Source organism: Exophiala aquamarina (assembly GCF_000709125.1).
Source record: "Exophiala aquamarina CBS 119918 chromosome Unknown aczIA-supercont1.4, whole genome shotgun sequence".
In the NCBI taxonomy this organism is placed as follows: domain Eukaryota; kingdom Fungi; phylum Ascomycota; class Eurotiomycetes; order Chaetothyriales; family Herpotrichiellaceae; genus Exophiala; species Exophiala aquamarina.
Window position 1 is genome coordinate 1296341 of NW_013550584.1, and position 23009 is coordinate 1319349.

At 51.0% G+C, this 23009-nt stretch overlaps 8 protein-coding genes across 8 annotated transcripts; 3 read left to right on the forward strand and 5 right to left on the reverse strand.

Moving 5' to 3' along the window:
- Positions 1–48: 48 nt before the first annotated feature.
- Positions 49–1677, reverse strand: A1O9_05584 (uncharacterized protein; the record flags this gene model as incomplete). The annotated part of the gene is made up of 4 exons (XM_013404802.1): positions 49–1122; positions 1172–1243; positions 1301–1575; positions 1626–1677. The coding sequence occupies 4 exons, from the start codon at positions 1675–1677 to the stop codon at positions 49–51; spliced, it is 1473 nt and encodes a 490-aa protein (XP_013260256.1).
- A 1534-nt stretch (positions 1678–3211) lies between these two features.
- On the forward strand, positions 3212–3752 carry A1O9_05585 (uncharacterized protein; the record flags this gene model as incomplete). Its single annotated transcript, XM_013404803.1, has 3 exons — positions 3212–3275; positions 3331–3604; positions 3671–3752. The coding sequence occupies 3 exons, from the start codon at positions 3212–3214 to the stop codon at positions 3750–3752; spliced, it is 420 nt and encodes a 139-aa protein (XP_013260257.1).
- A 1227-nt stretch (positions 3753–4979) lies between these two features.
- On the forward strand, positions 4980–5674 carry A1O9_05586 (uncharacterized protein; the record flags this gene model as incomplete). Its single annotated transcript, XM_013404804.1, has 2 exons — positions 4980–5355; positions 5418–5674. The coding sequence occupies 2 exons, from the start codon at positions 4980–4982 to the stop codon at positions 5672–5674; spliced, it is 633 nt and encodes a 210-aa protein (XP_013260258.1).
- A 2129-nt stretch (positions 5675–7803) lies between these two features.
- A1O9_05587 (uncharacterized protein) lies at positions 7804–9102 on the reverse strand (the record flags this gene model as incomplete). The annotated part of the gene is made up of 1 exon (XM_013404805.1): positions 7804–9102. The coding sequence occupies one exon, from the start codon at positions 9100–9102 to the stop codon at positions 7804–7806; it is 1299 nt and encodes a 432-aa protein (XP_013260259.1).
- Positions 9103–9904: 802 nt separating this feature from the next.
- A1O9_05588 (uncharacterized protein) lies at positions 9905–11641 on the reverse strand (the record flags this gene model as incomplete). Its single annotated transcript, XM_013404806.1, has 2 exons — positions 9905–10706; positions 10773–11641. 2 exons carry the CDS (start codon positions 11639–11641, stop codon positions 9905–9907), a joined length of 1671 nt encoding a protein of 556 aa, XP_013260260.1.
- A 2763-nt stretch (positions 11642–14404) lies between these two features.
- On the reverse strand, positions 14405–15547 carry A1O9_05589 (uncharacterized protein; the record flags this gene model as incomplete). Its single annotated transcript, XM_013404807.1, has 4 exons — positions 14405–14614; positions 14670–14999; positions 15047–15149; positions 15237–15547. 4 exons carry the CDS (start codon positions 15545–15547, stop codon positions 14405–14407), a joined length of 954 nt encoding a protein of 317 aa, XP_013260261.1.
- Positions 15548–17367: 1820 nt separating this feature from the next.
- On the forward strand, positions 17368–18579 carry A1O9_05590 (uncharacterized protein; the record flags this gene model as incomplete). The annotated part of the gene is made up of 1 exon (XM_013404808.1): positions 17368–18579. One exon carries the CDS (start codon positions 17368–17370, stop codon positions 18577–18579), a length of 1212 nt encoding a protein of 403 aa, XP_013260262.1.
- A 78-nt stretch (positions 18580–18657) lies between these two features.
- Positions 18658–22044, reverse strand: A1O9_05591 (uncharacterized protein; the record flags this gene model as incomplete). Its single annotated transcript, XM_013404809.1, has 1 exon — positions 18658–22044. The coding sequence occupies one exon, from the start codon at positions 22042–22044 to the stop codon at positions 18658–18660; it is 3387 nt and encodes a 1128-aa protein (XP_013260263.1).
- Between the last annotated feature and the right edge of the window lie 965 nt (positions 22045–23009).

The following is a 23009-nucleotide window of genomic DNA, read 5'->3' on the forward strand; positions in this document are numbered from 1 at the left end:
GGTGTAAAGTACCAAGGTATCACTGTCATCACATTCGTCGACATATCACTACTTGGATCTGCTTGGAAGCTCTGTCTGTGGCATCTCTGCGGGGACAACGCCTCTCAGGCGAATGCTGGCCCTGACAGTGGCTCCATTACCAACGTCAAATTTCTGCTGAAGGACCTTGTCCGGCGCATCCGCTACACTCGCAAAAGGTATATCAACGCTTCCGACCTCTTTCTCGCCGTCCAGAAGCGCAATGCGGAAGTTGTCTGGGCTGCTACCAACCAAGTCTGTTGTAATAGGAACTCGGAATGCCTGGTCGAATGCAGGATTGTTGATGTCGGTGCCGGGAGCATCAGTCTTGATGACAGTCTGGAATCGTTGAGTCGTGCCCCAAGTCACAGCCACACTTGGCTTGAGGGTTTCACGCTGTCCCTTGATGCCGAATGCACTTGCGACTAAGATGGTAGCAATGCCGGAGAGGCGGCCATCGCCCTTGTGATCGGAAGCAGTGAGGCTACCAGCATCTGCCACGTACTTGAAGAATTGGCAGGAGATTTGTACTCTGCCTCCCGTCTCCTCGCCTTTATGAACCAGCGGGAGTTCTTGACGACCTCCCGCCATCAAAATCTCTCGAACCGTTGTCACTGCCAGGCCGACATCATCATCTCCATTGAGATCTTCATCCTTCACGTCCACTTTAATGCACTGATCAAAGTCGCTCACCACAAAGTCATGCGTTTCGTTCCACGACGGCCTGTTCGTGTTGTTCTTGGTGACTGTCCTCCACGATTCCTCTCCGCCGACGTCGACCTTGGCATAGCAGTCGGGAGCGGCACGAGTTAACTTGTTGAACAACCTTTTAGTGGTTGACGTGGCCTCCTCTCCAAAGCCCCATGCATTCTCCACAGTCACCCGCACCATGCCAAGCGGGTAATGGAACGTTTTGAAGTAGTCGGCATTGGCGTCAAGCTTGAGCAGGTATCGATTGGGAAGAGTGAACATGGAGTTGATGATGCCGAGGATCACTCCGCGAACGGTGTCGTCAATGAGCGAGAAATCGGCCACGTTAGCAGCGCCAGTGAAATCAAGCTTGAGGAGTGGTGGGTTGACGAACGATATCTGGGCGGCCCCGATCTGCATCATGTGTCAATAGAGAGGACGTCGATGGCAGGGTATTGCGTACCAGCGGGATGACGTTTGTGAGAGGGCAAAGCAATATGGAAAGCCTGCCGTGCAGCTCGACACTTTCGACGCCCTACATCACGAATCAATGGCATTCACCTGGTGGGCAGAAGACAAGCCGCTTGCTCACGAGGGCAGGGAACATATCTGCATCCATTTCGATGTCGGCTTTGCCCACCCAGTCGAGGTTCAGGTCGAGTTTGATGCCGTCTACTTCAGTCTTTGTTGTCTTTGCGTTGGACAGCCGTAGGGGTACAGGGCCGAGATCGATTTTGGTGAAGTGTAGGGTTTTCAATGGTCCAGGAAGCATAGTCTTGAACATGGGCTCCACGATCTCCTTGACCATTTTGCTGCCAGCCGCATTGATATTTGGCCATAACTGCTTCACGATGTCGTTCAGGAACTCTGTCAAGCTTAGGACTAGCACACAAAGCCTCATGCATCAATGCTCTTACCTGCAGATTCACCGCTGCCTTCAGCAGTCAGCTGTTCGACAAAAGCGGACATAATTACCTAGGTATTGCAACTGCGATTTTTGGCGGTTATTAGACACTGGAGGGGAAACCGTCAATCATTACCATACTGTGTAGAAGGGAGGAGCTCGTTATCATGATCGCTTGACAGCCTGAAGCAAACGCGAAGTTGGACCATGACGTCAGGCTTGTTGCCAACTTCACGGGCTGCTCTTGCCTGTTACAAGTGACCACACTGGTTGAAACCCAACCTGCTCTCTAGCACGTGCGCGGGCAGTCGCCAGGAATCCAATGCCGCACCCCCACCCCCCCGCGTTCGAGCACTCTATTTTGCCCTGTTTACTGAGGTTTAGCAGTAGGAAGAGTGTGTCTATTAGCTGCTGTAAAGCCTATCAACCTAAGAGGGAGTGATTGGAGAGGAGGTATCTGCCACCGAAAACGATGGGGTTAACACGGTCGTCCCTGTTTGGGGGCATGGCCGCCACGCCAGGTTGCTGCTTTTGACCTTAACCATGCATGAACTAGACACTCTCAGCCTCACGGCTCCATCTCAAGTTCTCAACACGTCTCCTTTCTGCTCCCAAGCCATCAGCGAGCAGATTCGTCGTGCTCCACACAATACGCCCCAGGATCATGTTGTCTCATCAGGCCCTCTCGAACTCTCCAGTCTCTCTGAACCTGTGGCTCTGCCTTACTGTTTCGAGGATTTCACAATATCTCCAAAACCTATACATAGCACTGCCTTCAAAGTGGGCCAGAATCTGACGGAGTCCATGCGCTCCATGAAACTTCAACAACAAACCAAAACAGTATCGAGACTGTGATCGGAGATCGTAGCCCTGAAACTTTGACGAAACGGAGAGCGGGGGAAGTGGAGTGAGTACGGAGTAGGGCTTCTCACAACAAACCTTGAGCAATACCTGCTCTGCTCGATACCATCGCAACGGAGGTGGTGGAAGGAGTATAGAGTGCGGTATAGACACAATTGCGATAATGGGTGGCAGTGGGCAGCTAACCCCCAGCATCTCGGCTGGGGTTGTTTACAGATAGCCTCAAGGGAGCCGAAAGCCTTACTAGCGCCGAGCGAGCAAGAAAGGGTAAGGCGTGTGCGATTCCAAATCAGGGAGAGACGGCCATTGGCACCAACACGAAACCGAGTTGCGGTCTTGGACTGGTGCCATAGAGGTCTCGTCGATGCGAAGGTCAAGAAACATCGTCCCGGGAGATCAATGTTCCGCTCCCATGTTGGTGGCATTGTTGTTCCAAAAATGTGTCAATGGTTTCATCCCAGCCCAAGGCTTCACTCGGGCGGCAACAATGCTGACCTATGCCGCGGTCGACTGAGTGTTGACTCAAGACACAGCAGACTCAAGATATTTAAGGCGACGCCTCTTTCCACAATCAACAATCGAAACAGCAAACCATCATTTCCTTCTCTGCTTGACCTGGCCGTCAATCAAACTAATCCTTCTGCTCTATCTTGGATATCTAATCCAGTATTCCTAACAGTTAATTCCATATTTACCGCTTCTCTTTGCCATCGAATACTTCAAAACGAACTGGCGAAAATGCATGTCCTCCGATTTATTATCACGACTGTATTGGCTGCAAGCATTTCGGTTGCCAACGCAGGTAGGCAAATCCCTTCTATGCACCAGGCTACTCACACTCGGGCTAACAACACCAGCCGTTTTGCCGCGCCAGATCTTTGGTGGGAACATTCGCTGCAACGTGGCACGCCTGGGAATAGTCAGTGCCCTCGGCGATACCATGGACAGTATATCGCAAATTCAAGACCCAACCACGAGGGAGGCAGCGGCGGCAGGTGTCGACCAGGCCAATTCCGGTATACGCCAGATTGCGTCGGCAATCATATCCGGCCAGGCTCCTCCCCAGGAGGGACGAGACACCACCGAGGCCGGCTTGACTGCCGCGGGCCAGGCACTGGCAGGAGGGGATACGTATGCTCGCCCTCTATTTCCCCAACCGTCAGTAACCTGGAATTGATACTAACACCGGCAATTTAGTTCCGATCAAGCAGTTGCAGAGGCCCAAGAATCCCTTGATGACGCTGTTGCATCTGGACAGGATGTCGTCGCCAACTGTTAGACGGCCACATATATACATACTTTGGTCAAATCCCCAACTCAGTGAATAGATGTGTTAGAAGGATGATTGCTGGGCGGTCTTTTTGGCAGCGGCTGGGACCATGCTCTCAAAGAAAAGGTGGTAGTCAACTGAAGACAGACAATCCGGATATATATCCATTCCCTAAGCTTAAATACTTTCTTGTAGCGTTCTCGAACTCGACGGATAGCAGCAGACGCAGGGACTATGAAGTGGGTACTAGACACGATTCCTACAGCCAGATTTTCCTGTAGTCAAGCAGAAAGAGATTTGGTGTCCAATATAATAATATACACATGGATCTTTAGCCTCAGGTCCTCGACTGAACAAACAATGAAACCGATGAGGACAGATTTATCTGAGGTCTAGGATGGGAAACCATTCAAAGTGGCGATAGACGTCGACACTTGAAAATGCAGAAGAGGAGAACACAGCATACGGTACAAGATGGCAATGAGCATTAAGGGATAGAGGGACAATGCTGGCCGGTACCATCATAGACAGGCCACCGCAAGACAGGGTCACCAGCGTCCTCGGTATGAAGATGAGAAGTAGCATCTGATCTGGCTATTGTGAACGAGAGGCCACAGACCGAGCGTAGTCTCGCCGAAAGATTAGACTGATATCAATGAAGCTAGGAGCATTTCCTTACCCCTGCGTATCCACTTGTGGTGGTTGTACTGTACATCCGAGTCTGTAACTAGTTGGGGGTCTCGATAGCAAGATTTGGGGGTAGCGGGACGCCGAAGTCAGCCGCCGCTAAATACCTCCCCCTTATTTGGCGAGCTCAGCTGCTAATCGCCTTGACTAGGCACCAAAGCAACATAGTTGGACGAGGAGGTGACTCATCGACACCTCCGTCACCTCGTGGCCCATTCTCATCCTGGAATGTATACTGGGATAAATGCTTCTTTTTGCCTCCGACTCAGACCCCGCTAATGCCGAGCGGGAAGGTTGTCCTTGAGGAGTGGAGTTTTCCCTCCAACAGCGTTGTATCCAGTTGATACATCTGCGACCCTAGGTAACTATTCCTCTGTTATTAAAGTCTGCTGGGCATTGTCGACTCTGCGAGTGCTTCTTTCTTTCGTCAACTAACCAATCTTCCCATTTGCCCTGGAATGAATCATAGATATCTGTATCTGTTTCTTCTTTCCGCGACCAGATCATTGTACGTGCAGTCGTGATTGCTCACCCCATACTTAGGCCGTGATGCCGATAGAAATTCACCCCGGCTTGGACGGGGATGCGGCTCGCTTTGCTGAGATCGAGCATGTGGCATACAAGGACAACCCCATGGAACCAGTCTTGTTCCCTGGCCCGTTTCCCAAGGAAGTCCTGACGAAACGGGGTGAAGACCTTTTGAAGAGCAAGAACGAGGACCCTCAGATTCGCTGGGTCAAGGCCATCGACACGGACACGGATGAAGTGGTAGGCTGGGCGCAGTGGCAAATAATCGACGGACCAAAGGCTGTTGCTCCAGAAAAACGCACATTTGGCCAAGGCTGCAATGTTGAGGCTTGTGAAGAATTCTTCGGTGCCATTCACAAAACCCGACATGAGCTCATGGACGGCAAGCACCATGCACGTATGTCCATGCTCGGACCATTTCTCGCTCGATGCAATTTCTCCTAACAGTCATACCTTTAGTGCTCAATCTGCTTCAGACCGACCCGAAACACAGAAGACGCGGGGTTGGAGGCTTGTTGCTTGAATGGGGAATTCAGGTCGCTGACGAGCTTGGGATCCCAGCTTATCTCGAATCCTCACCCATGGCCCACAGCCTTTACGAGAAGTACGGATTCAAGGACGTCCATATCTTTGAAATGGACCCTAAGTTTAACATCCCATCCAATGCTGATCCGAGAATATGGTTCATGATCCGAGATGTCCCTATCAAACCTTAAAGGTATGGCTACTGTGACTTCAGCGTTGCGCCGTTTGGATGGTGGAATGGTGGAAAGAGTCGAAGGTGCATTCTTTGTCTGTGTTACCGAAGAAAATTCGATTGGGATTTCTAGAAAGAGAGGATAGTCAATATGTAAGCATACACCGAAAGATTCGCATTGATTCTTAGCATCGAATGCTATCATTATTCAACACACTTCACCAACGATCTCCCCATCACCAACAGATACCATTCTACACACTCAGCTATGACAACTCCTTTCTTTCTCGCTTTGTTCTGCACAGTCTACATCCCAATCCTGTCAGATGGCGCTGTCTGGCACCGATATGAACCACAGATCATGCGTTACCATCACCACGGCTCCTCGCCACCCAACAAGCGACTTGTCACCTGGGTCCGGTTTTCGTTCGTCAGAGATGAGCATTCACGATCTGATCCTTTGTGACGACGTTTTACCTCCCCTTCTTTTCTCCAAACGCCATACCAAAGCTTCGCCCTCTGTAAAAGTCAGGATGTTTGGGTCACGCAAGAGGTGACAGTCGCACAGGCAAACGGGCCACCGTGGTAAGAGTATATATTTCCAGGAATCTGGAGAGCATCCTCTCAGGAGAATCGCTATAGCTATACCTCACAAGCATACCGTCTTCATTCTATCCACTTTTGTAACCGCCAGGTTCTATATCTCAATTTACTCGCTCAGCCAGGCAACGAAGAACCCGACCTCAAGAGACGTCTTCGCGTTGGAACCAGATAATAAAACCGCCCGGAAAGGAAAAATGTCATCTTGGTTCTCCTGGGGTACACCAAAGGGCAAGCGCGAACTCTCACCGAACTCGCGCAGGGACGCCTTTAAAGCGGTCTACATCGACGAGAACGGCCCCGACATCGGCACACGCCAGGGCCAGGCAGATTTCGTGCGGTATGCAAAGGCCAAAAGCGACCCGGCCAGCACCCGATACATGCGTGATCAGGAACACTGCACGTCCGACAACAAGGCCGCGATGGATGCGTTGAAGGGAAAGGGGATCAAGTATCGTGATTTTGCGTTGGAGAAGGACGAGCGAGAGAGGGAGAGAAAGAGGGAGAGGGAGCAGAAGGATGGTGGTAAGAAGGGACAGGCGCAAGATGCTCGTGCTGCTGGCAAGTCTTTTCGTGCTGGTCAGGCTTCTGACGCCGATAGGGTTGGAGGATACTATGCCTCCAGAAGGCAGTGACTGAAGGCAAAGCCGCTGCTGCTCAATGGTGGCCGAGTCGAGCCCACCTACGATGCAATGACACAACAGCCCCTTTTCGCCATCGAGGTGTGTGAAGATTAGCCAGCAGAAGATGCCAAACTATGGTCTGGACTCTTGGAGTCTTTGAGACCTTGGCCGGGCGAGTCGCTGATTCATCTTTGGGGCGATCAACTAGAAAGGATGGGACCTGTTTGAGTGCGAAAAGGCTTTTGCTATTGCTTACGCGGTGCGTGCAACGGAGGATGCTCTGAGGATTTCTGACAGGTTGAATGGCTTCGTTGTCCCATTTTCTGCTCTATAGTGTCGACCTATAGGCGGCTCCCGAATACAAGCATGACTACCTAGATGCAGACGTTCGCCGGTGGTGCGGCTGTGCGCCTTTTTGGTGTTTTGGAAGTGTCTGAAGCGCCAAAGGCTGGGAGGTCAGATGTTTCCACCAAGCAGTGCACACATGTAGTGTGGTGGCGAACGTTGGTAGGGCCATTGAATGAAGGGGGTTAACTAGTATAAAGCCAGCGGGGTCAGTAGATGTAGATGGTTGGCTCAGGTCATGAAAACTCTTATTCCGTCTTCACAGGAATAGGGTAAATATGCTCGACAGTGCATTCTGACATTGTCTGGGGGCAAGTTCTTGATCCCAGGCGCTTGTATCATGCTATGCTATAGTGGTTGTACGCCTCGTCTAGTGCTGCATACTTGGCTTCGTTTCGGCGAAGGTGAGTAACGTGGAGAGAGGAGACGACAGAAGTCTCAAGACGGAGCAAAACGGAGGACTGTTGGAATACCGATCGGCCTGAGACAGACACGCTTGCGCAAGAGGCAAGACAAACATCTCCGCCAAGGATGCCCGGAACCTCAATCGATGATCCTCCAAAGCTGATCCCATCCCATCCTACTCGGCCTTCGGATATCTCTCCCTCTCAATCATGACATCGACACCTTTCCCAGGCGCCTTATCCCCGGATCCTGGCTTATCATCGCCCAGCACCTCTACCTTCACCTCCTTCAGATCTGCATGCCCACTCTTCATACCCGTGACATCCCACCAGACGCCAAGGAAAACGCGAGCCTTCCGGAAGACCTCGACCTTGAGTTTTCTGTGCTCGTCCGATATGAAGCCGTCCGGGAATTGCGTCCAGCCGTGTGTGACGCCCTTGACATCCTCGACGATCAGGTCGCTGCCGCGGCCCTCGGCGCGCACCTTCTCGATCCAGTCGAGACTCTGACCATTGAGAGAGTCGAATTGGGGGAGGACGAGGAAGAGTTTCGCTTGCGGGTGGAGGCCGTATTGTTCGGTTTGCTTTCCATCAGCGGAGGATGGTGCCTTGATGTCTGCCAGGCCGGGGCTTGCTCTAGGATGTGGCCGATTGGCGACAGGGAGGTAGGTGGGCATCAACTCAGCCTCAAGGCGCCAGCGCTCGACAAAGCCGCTGGGTGGATCGAGACCTTCGGGTCTCGGACGCTCGTGGGGTAGGAGCCGGCAGTCGAGACTCGGGTAGAAGAGCAAAACAGGGATTTCGCTCTTGTGGCTCCACGGGACCGGGCTCAACCAGTCGCGATGGATGGTTGGATCGTTCTTGACGCTCAAGGCGAGATTCAAAGCCAGGTTCCCACCGGAGCTAAAGCCGGAGAAGGCGATGCGATCCTCATCCAGCTCAATTCTCCTACGTGCTTCCTTGTCAAGATGCCGGTTGATGGATTCCCGCAAAGTGCGGTAGCTCTGCTTCTCGCGATCGATGACTGCGAGTACCACGTCTTCTGCGTCGAGGTTCGCAGCGGGGTATGTGGCATAAGGGCCGAGTCTGTAATCCACAGAAATGACCACACAGTTCAGCTCACGACACATCTGTGCGCAGAACGGCGATTGTTCCTGGCAGCTGCCGAGAATGAAACTCCCACCGTGGAAGTCTATCAGGACAGGAAGCTTCTCATGGGGGTCCTTTTGTGAGTCTGACAAAGCTTGCTTTAGATGCGCGCCGGGCGAGACCAAGTGGTGGTGTTGGTTGTTTCTGGGCGGGATGAAGACATATACTGGGATCAAGTGTGCCTCGCGGGAGGGGACGTCGAATACTATCGGCTGGGGTCCTTCGGGAGAAGTGAAATGTAAGACAGCGTCGGGAACCAATCGTGGGAGCGAGACGAGAGCTTTCCTCCATGAAATGCCGAACGGGTGGTGGAACAGTGAAGACATAATTATCAAAGTTGTTGCGCCGCTGTGGGCAAAGCAATGTATCTACGACAAGTCTGACTTTGCCAGTACCCTCATTCGCCAGATGCCGGCCTTCTCGACAGCAATCAAGTATTGGGCAGATCTCACCCTGTGGGCATTACGCGGTCCCCGTTCTGCACTGAGCAGAGAGCTAGGAGTCAGTATGAAATTCCCCAGCTGGGTTTTATTGTTGAATCATGAGGGGTCGATCAATGTAATGCGTTTGCCGGGGTCACTGAACAGCCGTCGTACGGATTAAGTTTCCTCGATGGTTGGTCAGAAAATGTCTGTCGACGCACCGGAACAGGGATCAAAAACGATGGGCCCCTGTCGTCAACTCTGTTACGAGTACTCGTATACTACTGGTTCGTTGTAGACACGAGGTAGGGTGGCACCCAGGCGGGGGACGTTCGGATGTGTTGCTTGCTGCCCCTGACACTCAGTATATGCTTCTTACGTCATCCTGACATGGACGACTCACGTCCAGTCCCGTCATCTGAAGTATCACTCTGCACCTCAGTCTTGTGTTTATTTTTATATTGCAGTTCTTGTCAAGCCTCGCATAGAAACGCAAAGGGATCACCCATCCGCAATTATCATGCAAGAATACACGCAGTCCGACACAGCCTTCAGGCGAACTCACGTGCCACCCAACATGACCAAGTAGCTTGTGTACTCTTTTTAAAAACCTTGGTTCAGCTTCCTCATGGTCTAATGCGCTCCTTTCAGAACCCTTAGTTCAGAAACCTTATGGTCTAATTTCAGCTTTTCCAAGATCGAAGATCTACCAGTTGCTATACCCAGCATTCAAAAGACCCACATCCAAATCCGCCTCCGCCTGTAAGGACTGAGACACCTCGACCCAAAGATTGGTGACCGACCTATCGAGTACATAGTCGTAGTACAAAAACCTCCGCAGGATGGTTTGTAGCTCATCCCAAGTGACCTGCTGAGCCGAGACGCGTTCGAAAATCTGCAACACGTACCATTCCCGGCTGCTGGTGCTGGAGGAGGCAGCGCCGCCGAGGACCAGCGCCCAAAGGATTAAATGGTCATGTTCAAAACCGAGCGTCAACCCAGGGAACTGGGCGGACTGGAGTCCGAAGTAGATGGTCAGGTGGTCCTTTAGTATTGTTGCCAGTCGATGTCGTCCGTTTCGGACTTCCGCCGTTGGGAAGAAGACGAAATCGCTGAAGATGAATGTTGTCAGGCGCACGATCTGGAAGATGCAGTCGTCCAAATCCCCAAAAACGAGATCTGTCGGTGGTGATGGAGTGGAGAGGCTTAGCATGCGGTGTTGCAATGCAATGGCTTTCACAGATAGAGATGGTAATGGATAGCAGCCCGGTGCACCGCGCTGAGACTCATCGATGGCCGCGATCAGGCGACATGCACTTGACAAGAGCTGGCTGAGCTCGTAGTCATTGCCGTATTTGCGAAGTCGGAATCCAGTACCCAGGGTCGATAGTAATTGGGTTGCCTTTTCATCGAATACGACCTTCTCACGATCTGCCGCCTCGGCTATGGATGAGAGTAATGGGAATGTCGGTGTGGTTAAGGATATGTTTCCAGCACAGATGTCGGCTCTATATAGCGGCACATGTCAGCAGATGTTGTACATTCGATGGGGTTTTCAACATGGCGGCACCTACAGTTGCAACGGATTGGCTACCCTAGGAGGAAGGGAGCCAAGGCCCCCCCTTTGGCGAACAAGCAGAACCAGGGCAGGAAAGTGCGCACGGGGCGGCGCGAATCTGCCGTACTCTTTGAGATTGAACGCTTTAAAGATGGGCGACTCAGGGACAGATGGGTTGGGCAATGACTCGAACATCTGCGCCCCCTGGCCGTGTACGTTCATGATACAGGTGATGAGAGCACTGGAGGGAGGCCTAGATAGTTGATTTAGTTCTTCCTGGATGAGAGCAATGGCTCGGCTCTGGTAAAATATCCGGAGTGTAGACAGCGTTCTCATGACTGCTGAGTCAGTAGATAAAGCCAGACAGAGGGTTGCGGCGTTGGAGACTTGGCTGTAGAACTCAAGCGGTGATTCCATTGCGCCTCTCCGCCATAAGTTGATGGTCGGCCTTAGTAATTCACCATGCAACGCTGGACTGTTTTTGGGCCAAAGCACCTCATACGTATATTCAAGAGCATTCTGCATGATTGGTGGGAGTTCATGAACAAGAGGTGAGCAGAAGGGTTCGGGCTTGCCCTGGCCTGGAACCATGGGGAGATGGGTAATGTTGTCGTCCAGTCCATTCTTTTCCAGCTTCCTCGGTCGCGGATGCAATACACGTTGATGCACCTTGATCGGACTTTTGATCTCTCGTTGACTCTGCGAGAGTTGCGCAACGGGGAAACGGGTCAAGCTTCCCTTGAGAGCGGTCAGTCGCTTCTGCCTATTTCTAGCGTGAGCAAACCTTGTGGCGTGGGATTTCAACTCATTGAGTGCGATCGGATTGTGGGTCTCCGGATCTTCGAGACCGTCTTCACGTATTGCCACAAAGAGCCAAGAGGTCATCTTGAAGCCTGACAAACACCAACGAGGACGAAGCACTCGGACTGTGGCAGAAGGGAGTTAGGTTCATGGCAAAGGTATATCCGCCCGTCATGGACAATAATCTGCGTGTTAGGGAATGCCGTGTTATCTAATGGAGAAGTTTCAGCTGCTGGATGTTCATTGTGGAGAATGATCCGGCGTGGGAGGATAGGAAAGAGGAGTAATTAAAGTTCTCAGCCCCTCCAACGTACCCAGTACCTGAGCGGATGTATCAGTCTTCGAGCTGTTATGGAGTCCTGAATATCGAGGGCCGTTGTTATCAAAAGAGCGACTCTCGCTGTTTATGATGTACCATGAAGTGCGACGCTCAAAACAGTGACCGAGAATGGCTTTCGAAATCAATCCTCTGCCCAGCAATGAAGAGATCGATGTTCGGTCTACTACATTCAATTGGCCCCTTCTCAAGACTCATGCACGGTGACTAATCAGCCCTGTGTGCTCGGCTGCGGGTGGCTAGTATCAGGATCTCTTGTAAGTATATCGACCGGAGAATCGGGCCAATTTCCGATGACCGCTACCTATTCCAACTGTAAGGCGGAAAGAGAAGCCGGGAATTTTGCTCAATTAGGATCCGGAGGTAGTCTTGGGCTGGTCTCTTCGCAAAAAATTGCATGTAATCAAGAACTAAGAAGCATTTTGTACTCGGGCATCGCATCAACATGCCGATCTGAGTAGGTGGCCTAGAGGTGCCAGCCAAGTTTAATATGTTGCATGACCGCAACTCCATATCGCTTGTCACAAAGCCAAGGAATCGAGGGCGTTCTCGCTTGTTGAGTGCTAGTCAAGGTGGTCTCGCGAAGAACTAAAACAGTAATGTGAATCCAGGGTATCTGTGACATTAGGTAATGTTGCGTACACCTGACTTGGAGGGACATTCCTTCCTGGCGGCCTGTACGGAGGACTGTATAGTTGGTACGTACCAGACTCCCACCTAGATCACTCCGTACTCGAGAACGAAAACCCTAACGGCGCACAGATGAGTTAGGAAGTATGCTGCCAGCCACAACAGCAAGAGAAGCCAGAGCTTTCTCCTTTGGTGCTCATCTACGAGCGTACTGCAGGTTGTCTGCGTTGTCGCTGGCTGTAGCGCATTGACATCAAACGAGTTCATGCCGCAAGAGCCATCGAATTAAACCGATGGGACTTGGCTCGTTGTTTGGAAACACTTTGTGGACGGCTTTCGTGGATTCGTACTCCCCTAGTGCTTGGGCCTGAGCTCTAGGGGTCGTGTACATCTTCCTAATCTGTCATTGAGCCTGGGACTTCGATTGGTTGCCAGTTCCCAGCCTTGAAGCCATACCTTCACGAAGTAAGAGAGTCCGGTACCGATTGCGTCCCACCTGTCGATTTTAGGGCTGAAGCGCCCTGCGTTGCTGACCCCGGTAATGCGAGCGCTTCCGGGAGCTATTGCAAGAGAGGGAGAGGGAGAGGGAGAGGGAGAGGGAGAGAACTCCCTACATATGGTCCCTAGGTGTCACTATAGATTCTCAAGAGCTTGGGTCGCTCTGAGTCTCGCCCCAGCTGCGGTAGCCTTCCTGGGGCGGTCCTTGCTGATTAAAATGTCTGCTCCGCTTTACAGGTGCGGCTATTGCAAATGATTACCGGATCAGCAGAAGTTTTGTACCCTTCGAGTACACCACTCTTCATTCTCCTGAGTGAGCCCTGAAGAATGCCAGTACCCACTGTAACGGCAGATCACGCTTCTGAAACTGGAAAATCTAATACCGAAATGCTGGAAGCAGCGTTTGGATCGCGATATCTGTTGGAGCAAAAGCCGAACTCCGTGAAAGAGACGCCGCCACTGCAAGCAGATTTTGGCAACAGTCGAACTTGAGCCATATGAATATATGGCTCTCTATACAGACTCCCAGGGGCTTCGTTATCAAGACAGCTCTATTCAGGGAGCCTTGGTCAGTACGCGAGTACTGACTACTTGTAAGTTGGGGAGTTTTGCTGGAGAAAGTGGGAGGAGTTCAAGTGACCAAATGGTCCAAGACACTTTCGAGGGCCGAGACAGAACGAGAGCGGTCAGGGCAGCGAGGGCGAAAAGATATCGGGAGTGACGGAGGCACGCGTGAGCAGTGGACGGTAGTGGTGCGATGAGACGAGCTATGTCGGCTTGGACAACTGGAATTGGTGATCTGGAAAGCCGTAGTCGACGCGTTCATGTGCTCATCAAGGGAATTATGAGCTCGATTTTTGTCGTCGGCTTCGCCGCAGACGGAACCCCTGGGGTTCACGGGTCACCGGCAGGCCAATAGATCTAGAGACGATGAATGATTCGATCTCAAAGGATGGATGCCGATCATGGCTGTACTCGAATTTTTCTTTTTTGCAAAAGCATCATCATGTCTTGCTCTCTCACTATGTCATCTGTGCCATGCTGCACAGGCAGGGGCATCAATCGTTACTTCGTCCAGTATTTGCCGTGTGGCCATTCATCATAACGCTGTACAGGTTCCTCCAGCTGGAGCCAGATTTCGCCCAAGGAGGTCGCTTTTTATCCCAAGAGATACCACAGCAAGGATCTCGCCGATAATGCCGCCTCCCCAGCCAAATAGGTGCTGTGTCCGTTGTTCAAAGTCGACAATACTCGCCTCCCAATACGTCCATTTCAAAAGCCTTATTTTTCCTGAACTGCACACCCGTCTCTAAATCTCAGCGAGTAGCAGTGAGAGGCAGTCTTGTTGGTGGTGGGCGCGACTCGTTCTTCTTCTTCTTCTTCTAATTCACTTTGGTCTCTATGTCTGAAGCATTCCTGAGCGGCCTCGGCCTGTTCCAAGACTTCGTAGAGATCATCGACGGGGATGAAGATGATGACAGAATCGAGGTCCAGGTATTCTTCTGGCTACGAGGGTATGCAAAATCTTCGAGCGTCAGGCGCAGTCCAGCTTGCGGGTCGGTGTTCTTGACTCCAGATACGGTGCAAATCTCCTAGATGGAGAGGTCAGATTAGCGACGTTGACGGAGAGGATGGTAGCACCCCTACCGTAGAGTCACAGGTACCAGCGATATTGTCCTCGTTGTGCACGGTTCTCCAATCGCACACTGTCGCACGCTTTCTGGGGGCAGGACCGACGTCAAAACCAATGACAGTGCGGATTCGTGCATTGCTACCCAAGATGTAATCGCATACCAGCTCTTGCAAATTCTTCGTAGTCTGCGTCCATGTTACTTCGATGATCAAGCTGGGAAGGAGTCTCAGATCGGACAGGAATTGAGCATCCGGTTGCTGTATTAATTTCTTGCCTGCCACCTTGAACGACCGATACTTCAGAGACGCGGAGCCACATTTGGAGGTAGGCAGCAATGCAAACTCCTTGGCAGAGTGAGAGTTGCCATCTCGGATTGCGGCGTGTGCGATACGAGACCTTGGGAGATTTTTGTTACGAGTTCGCAATCGATCCATTCATGTCCTGCACCGGCCATTCGAAATGTGAGGATTTCATCGGCTTCAGAATAGTCGTACCTATTAGTTATGGTCAGCAGAGCTCCCTGCGTCGAACCATTTCAGAGGATTGCGAATGGTACCGGAGTTTTTGCCCCGTAGAAATACCCAAGTTGTTCCAGCTTCTTGAGCTCTTCGAACTGTAGAGGTTCCGAAGGGAACTCAATCCAGTCTGGCGTCGCCGGGAATGGAGGTGATTGGATCCGGTCAAAGACGCGCTGAAGTTGAGTCTCGATTCGTCCTGACAAGCATAGTAGGGAGACAGCAGACGGCGAGCCTTCTTCGTCCAAGGTGGCCGACTTTGGTTTGGGAGTGTTGAGGAAAAAGAACCGACCGTGAACGGACGAACGCTCCCCAGTGCCCGTGTCGAGCCAGGGTTGAAGCGCAGCGACATCATGGCAACTGTTTTCTGGATCCATGGCTTGGATTCGCAACGACAGATTTGGTGGTGTTGCTTGTTGCTTGTGTACAGTCCGTGGTAGAGAGGGACAGAAATATCAAATGTTTTGAACGCGTTTGAAGATGCGGGGATCATGATAAGATTTACGGAGACGCAGAACGGACGATTTGCATATATAAACGGCGGAGTGGAAAGTGCACATACGCTCTTTTCTGGCGTGCTTCGTCCATTCCATTGTGACTCTTCTTTCGACGACTATTCATAGAAACGTGCGTCTTTGTCACTCTGCCGGCAATGGATGCTTTCCAATGCTCTTGCAAGAGTGTGGGAGGAATCGCATGAACAGTCCCGACTTCACAACGTCAGCGTCTTTCGTGATCATCTCTACATCGTCAATGCACGTTCTTGTCGCTCCTCTGCAATGCCACTCCATACTGTCAAAGATTCTTTCAGGCCTGGCTGATAATACAACATAGCACTTCACTCGACTCGCCACTGTGCCTTAATGTTACTATGAGCTCCTAGCACGGCTCCGAGGAGATGTCCATTTCCAAGATACCCTCGCTGTTGCGGTTTTTCTCACTAGTAAGAGTATTCGACGACCTTCTCAAGGAAGATCCCGCCTAGGATTTTTCAAGTTGCAGACTTTGGTCTAGGCTTCGAAGATGTTGCAGTTACCATGACCAAGGAAAATGCTTCAGTAAAAGTACCACGGATAGGGGGCAATGTCTATATTTTGGAGACCAAGCGTGCGACGGAGAGAGGGAAGCACACAGGCAGCGGAGCGCGGCTGACATGAAACTCAAACCTGTCGGAGGAGACAAGAGTGACAAAAGGCGCGAGCGATGGGGGTCCTCGGGAGGCATTTTCGGTGCACTGAAAGGCATCCTTCGTGCCATGAGGAATTCCACACATTGTTGTCATGATAACAGACCGTACATGAATCCTGTACCGGCGCCCTGATGGTTGAGGTAGTTTCTGAGTGTTGAATACAGTACTCTTGATTCATTTCTGGTTTTGTGTGTCTTTCTGGCTTGCCAGTGACCCCTTCGTGGTTATAAAATAACCAATACAACTCGACGGATAAACCCTAGGCACTTTTGAATTCATCGCCGAGTAGATGCTAATTTCGAGTCACCCATTTGTGATCACTATTATCAACGACTAGCATGACAAGAAAGAGCGTCTTTAGTAGATTGGTCCTGCCTAGTCATAATCTGATATCTTGAATACCAATGGAGACAGAACTCCTTGAAGTCCTGGTCTTGAAGCTTGCGGCTAACCTTCCTAACGTCAACAGGATAATTCTGCAACTTGGGCGAGCCTCCTATCCAGCGCTGCGGTGTAACGACCCTAGCTTCGCTTCCCATCGTCTAAAGTTGATCAAAGTTAGCGTGGAGAATGATGAAGAAGAGAGGGAAAAGAAGGCCCAGGCAGGCTCCTGGAGCGCTCAATATCGCTTAGGAAGTGGTAGGTAAGCCGAGCTTGTGCAGAGCGGCGAGCGGCTGATCTCGAGGGGGACCTCGAAGAACAGCTTTCTCGCTTGCGACTACTCGTATGTGATACCAAGGTGGGCGATCTCACCGTCAGTCCAGGAGATACCATATTCCCAATCCTGGTTATTTTGAACGGCACTACCAGCGTTGGCTGAGAATCATTCATTTTTTGCTATCTCGGCGGCACGGAGCGGGGAATCAGCAGCGCTCTCTCCTTCCCTGATAATTAATTCTTGTAGAGACAAGGGACCGAATTTCAGGTTTCCTTCGCCGCCGCCGCCGCCGCCACGTCGATTTCATCAAAGCGGTGCGCTCAGTATCGCTCTGAGAAGCCGAGAGACACATGGCCCGCGCTAGAGCAGACACAGGGAACTTCCCCAAAGAACCTCATTCGGTTTCCTTGAAAGGTAAGCTTGCGATCGCAGAAGGAGAGACTAAGACAGTGAAATATGGAAGTCATTTTTTGAATGCTGTTCTATTATTACAAAGTTCTTACTACTGTTCAACTCTGGGTACTGTTGCTAATACAATTAGTTCTAAGGTCGGTGTCTGGTACACTTTTGATGATTATTTGATCCTGGATCCCCTTCGTTCTAACCAACTGTTTTTTCTGACTAGACTTTCACGGCCATCATTAGCAGAGCAACATCCCCTCCCACGGGAATCTGCAATCAACATTAGGCATGACGCTTCACTGGCATATCCATCTAAACACTCCGATCAAGAATTCATCTTGTCCGGTAATCTAGGGCTCCCGCCTTCGTTTGGCTCTGCTCATGTGGGTGAAACGTTCTCTTGTGCATTGTGTGCCAACAATGAGCTCCTTCCTGGCAAGACCACCAAAATTCTGACGGGAACGAAAATCATTGCAGAAATGCAAACTCCTTCTCAGTCTATTCCCTTGGAACTCTTTGCTGCTGAGTCTGAGGGTGAAGGTGGAGATGGACCCGGTACTGCACTGCAAAGAATCATTCGATTCGACCTGAAAGAAGAAGGCAATCACGTTTTGGCCGTCAATGTGACCTATACTGAAACCTTGACTGGAGGGGGTGGGGCAACTAGTGGCCGGGTTCGGTCATTTCGGAAGCTCTATCAATTTCTGGCTCAGCCGTGCATCAGTGTGCGGACAAAGGCGACCGAGCTGGCTGCAATCGAAGTCCCAGACAAGACACATGGACCATACGGCCGGACGACTCTGTCACGATATGCCCTGGAAGCACAATTGGAAAATGTTTCGGATGCTTCGATAGTATTAGAGGAGGCGAAACTTCAGACTAAGATGCCGTTCAGGTCTACCTCTCTCAACTGGGATGCTGAGAAGGAGGATGATCCAAATGTGGAGAACCCAGTTCTGGGCCCTAGAGATGTCATCCAGGTGGCTTTTTTCGTCAAACAGCTCGAAGGAGAAACGTCTGGTCTCGAAGAGCTTCGCTCCAGCTTGAGGCGTGATGGCCGAGCTGTTCTTGGACAACTAGCAATACAATGGCGGACTGGGATGGGCGAACGTGGTTCGTTGAGTACTGGCAATCTCCTCACTAGGAAGAGAGCGCCCTGAGTGATGTAGGAACAACGAAGCCAGTTGGGGGATCGACGAGATGAGACGTTATGACATATCTAGACCGAATGGAGATTTTTAAGGCGCATTCATGCCTAGACCGTTCATCATGCCGTTCAAGGTGCTTACACGTGATTTCTTGGTGAACTTGGGAAGGTCTGGTACCTGTTCCTGTTGTTTGAAGAGGCCTTCTTCCAACTTAGCCGGGGTTCGACTAATGATGGTATGATAGTCACGGCCTTTGGCCGCCGAACCGAGATCAAGGCGTTCAGAGCTGCCTGGGACATTGATGATCTTCCATTGATGTGTCGAGGTGTCCGAGAGAAGATCTGGGCGACCGCCTCCGGATACACTTCGTTGCGCGAAGCTTTTGCGGCCAAGACCAATACCTGGAAGACCCGATCGAAGTAATCCTGCTCGCCCACGCTTGGCGTTGATAATTGCATCGAACAACGCGATAGCGGCGGTTGTTTTGTTCTCCTCTCTATCCATGATGAACTCGTTCCAAGCCTGTGTCTGGTGGAGCATCTGCATATATTCGGCATGGTCTGGAGGGAGGCTGTTGAGACAGGCGTCTTTATCGAATGTATAGACCGATCCTGTCTTTCTGCTCTGTGCGACAGATGGCTGCATGAAGCGGCGATAGGTGTAGAACAAGCTAGCCAAGCATCTCACAAACGCAGCTCTTACTTGGTCAGGGTGGAAAGCAGCTGAACAGACAATGGTTATTTGATGAGCGCAGCGATCATGAACAACAAATCCGCAGCCTGAGCACCGATAATAATCATCTTGTGCTTTTTCGTCACAAAGCACGCAAGTCGATGCGCCCTCGTTGATTTTCCATTGCAGACAGTGGCCTTCGGCCCAGTATATGCCCTCGGTCGCTACTGCTGGTTGGACATGTAGCCCAGGCATAATCGTCGAGGCTGCTAGTGTGGATTGTGCATACACGGATGGAGCGTATGTCGAACCATTACGCATATCAGAGAACGAGTTGCCTGAAGGGCTAGCATTATGTTTGATGAATGGCAGGCTACCCTTGCGCATCATGTGTGCGGACCCAGAAAAGCTGCGTTTGGATAGCGAATCGAAGTGACCAGACCGTTTCTCACGAAGTGATGTCTGGAGGGCGTAGCCCGAGTCATTTCTTGAAGTTTTGGATGCGGGTGGTAATGGAAAGCTACCGGTGATGGGAGACTGAGTGTCTGAACCAGTATTGCTGGAATGTCGTGCGGTTGATGATGTCAGCGGACGACCGTCGATGCTCTTTCCTCGCGTAGGGAGACCAGCAAGGAAAACATTGAACATCGGCGCACGGCGAATTGTGTCTGTTGTGGCTTGTTGACCAAACAACGAAGAGCTTAGGCTGGCCAATTTTGAGAGATTGGTCGATTTAGTGATGGCCGTGAACACAGTTTCGTTCTCGGCTGCGAATGTTTGGTATGGAAATGTTTCCACCGCATAAGCAGGAGAACCTGGCGTCACGCTATAGCTGTGATGCAAAGGTGCAGCTTGATATAACAACGACATCAACTTTCGTCTCTGCTGTTTCGGTAAGTGTGGAGGCGGAGCAACACTGTGTAGTTCGTTCTTATCCAAATCAACCAGGACATAGTCGTCATCGGGAAGGTCGTATTTTTCGTACTTTCGATCAATGCCACAGATATAGGGGCAGGGGGCGTCAAGTGCCTGGATCAATCTCGCAGGAAGAACCGGGATATAGACCCCAGTCCATTCAAGCGGGAAGATCAATTCCAAGATTGCTTTGCTGACCAACTGCAACATTGATGTATGGGTGGAAAGCAAGATGATCCTAGATTCGGTCAAGACATATTCAAACAATAGAATGATGTTGGAAATCGTCAAAGTTTTGAATAGAGGATACAAGTCTGTTGTCCTACTGCCCGGGAGTTCATTCGCCGCTTCCTTCTTTGCAAACAATTTCAGTTCTCGGACTGACACTTGAACTTGGGTTTTGGATGATATCGGGCAAGGTGCTTCGAGGCACAAGGTTGAAACATAACGCTCTAAAGGCTGCCACATGCCGACCTTGGGCGAGCTGGGTGAGACTCGTAGGACACCACCGTCAGTCATTGGAACGATAATTGCTCGAAGCCACTGTCTCCAAAAGTTGGCCATGGAGCTATCTTTGCCGATGATGCCATACGCTCGTGGCACCCAGAACTTGGTCTCGCCGCTTGTCAAACCCTGAATCTCCGAGACTGAGCCGTGTCGCAAGGGTCTCAACATATCAGACATGACACCAATCTTCTCCTCGACAGCACTAATCTCATCTTCAAGTTCGTCACGGGCACGGGAGCCTGAGGAGACTTGTGGCAATTGGGTAAGTAGTCTAGACAATTTGGCACTTTCAATGGCGAGTCTATCGGCGAGAGAGGAGGCCATTTCTCGCTCTGCTTCAGACATGTGGTCTTTGCGCCATTCATCACACTTCTTTTCCAGATCGGCGGAGATCTGGCGGCTGACTGGTATCCAGAATGTGACAGACACAGCCGTTAACCTGGAATTGTCCGAAGCTGTCATGGAAAACTCATGCCATGTCGATCTCGGTCTCGAGTCAGAAGACACTATTCTAATATCGTTTGGGAAGGCAAACATAGGTAAATATTCTGGGAACTTGGCCCTACCGGGGGCTTTATCGACGGTGGTTGGTCGGGGATATCTCTCTAATAATACAGGTTCGAACTTTCGAGTGAGGGGATGCTGATTTGGTGAAGAATGAAAAGATTCCGGGCTGGGAATGACCGAATTATAGCTGCTCATTCTCCGAGCGGTACGAGTTGAGACTCGTCGTGCCATGGATGGCTGTCTTTTGGCGCTGGACATATCTTTGAACGAGAGATGTCGCCGAATGCTCCCGAAATTACGGTTTGGCAAAGGGTTTGGTTCATCAGATGCGACAATCTTCTGTGTCCTAGGACGAGACTTGGAGGGAACCGGCTTGGTGGAAGACGAGAGATCCATGGGGTTGAAAGTTAGATCGACGAAGAATTCTTCACGATTGGTGGTGAATTTACTCATGGCCTTCTCAAAATCGACTTCGGTGAATGCACTGGACATGCGAGAATCCTGATTTTGGTTCTGAGGAATTTGAGCAGGGGCTCCTGCTTTGATGGTAATACTGCTGCGGCTGCTCTGTGGTCTTGCAACATCATCCAAACTTTGAATGCTATCCCTCGCTTCATTGGAAAGTTGGGATAACCTTTGGTAGGAATCGCGGCGCGAATGACCGGCAGAATTCCGAGGAGATTTTAAAATAGAAGAGGCATCATTTTCAGCATTGACATCCTCTTTGATAGCTGTGTCGATGCCATTCGCAATGTCGTTGGGCTCATTCGACCATCGGGGTTGAGAATAGGCATCTGAAAGCTGTTCACCATCCAAGCCAGCAATCCAAAAGTAGTCTGCTAACGGACGAGGGATGTCCGAAGTTTCTGAAGGCATTTTGACGGTAGACATTGATCTTGATCGATGCCGGTGAAAATATTATCGATTAAGAAATCTGAACCACGGGGGTTTCACTTGAGCGTGCCGGCGCAACAAGTGAGTGATTGTTCCCTGTGTGGGAGAGCCTTGAGATTTTTCCAAGATGCGAGTGGCGGATTAGAGGTTGAGCTTTCAATGGCTCGCTTAGAGTGATGAGTCGTTGGATTGTTCGTTTTATGGTTGGGAGTGGCAGTTGTTAGTTGTAGCCTGGCATCGCACATTCTCGGCAGCTAAAAGACGGGCATCACCCAGGTGAAGAGCCCGTGCATAGGTTGGATAATGTACAAGCAGAACGTCAACAAATAATAATAGCAGTGCTCATACTAAGGAGATGTACGAGGATGAGCACGGGGCTGGATTGACTCCCAGAAACCTATGCAGGACCGACCCAGCAAAAGTAAAGATGAAGATACTGTAGTACCAGGATGGAAGTGGAATTTAGCGAGCAGTGGTGGTGTTCTCGGGCCCGGAGAATCCTAGGCGGGATGAAGTTACGAGCAAGTGTGGAGGGTCGATTTAGTGAAGCCCCCAACTAGCTTTAAACTAACATTGATAGGCAGTGACAAACAAGCCATTTTTAGCCGCTCTTAGGGGCTAATGGGGGTGAAGGGCGGTCCACCGGTGCCCCATTTGCGAGACCTTTTGCATGGGTTCGGCCTGGGAATAACTACTGTCCAGTATTTCTATGAAAAGGAGAGCCTGGTGAGCTCGATGAGCCCGCACCGAAAAGACTGAGACTGGAGATCGGTGGAGAGGAGATGCCAAACATGTGTCGAGCCGAGCCCATGGGTTGACCAGGATACAGGGGATAGGGGATGGAAGAGGGCTGTCTTGCCACACGCACTTTTCTGCGCGTTCGAGATTTGATGGGCCATTCACGGTTCGTTATTGCCTCGATCTACGAAGGATGTACTCCGTATAGG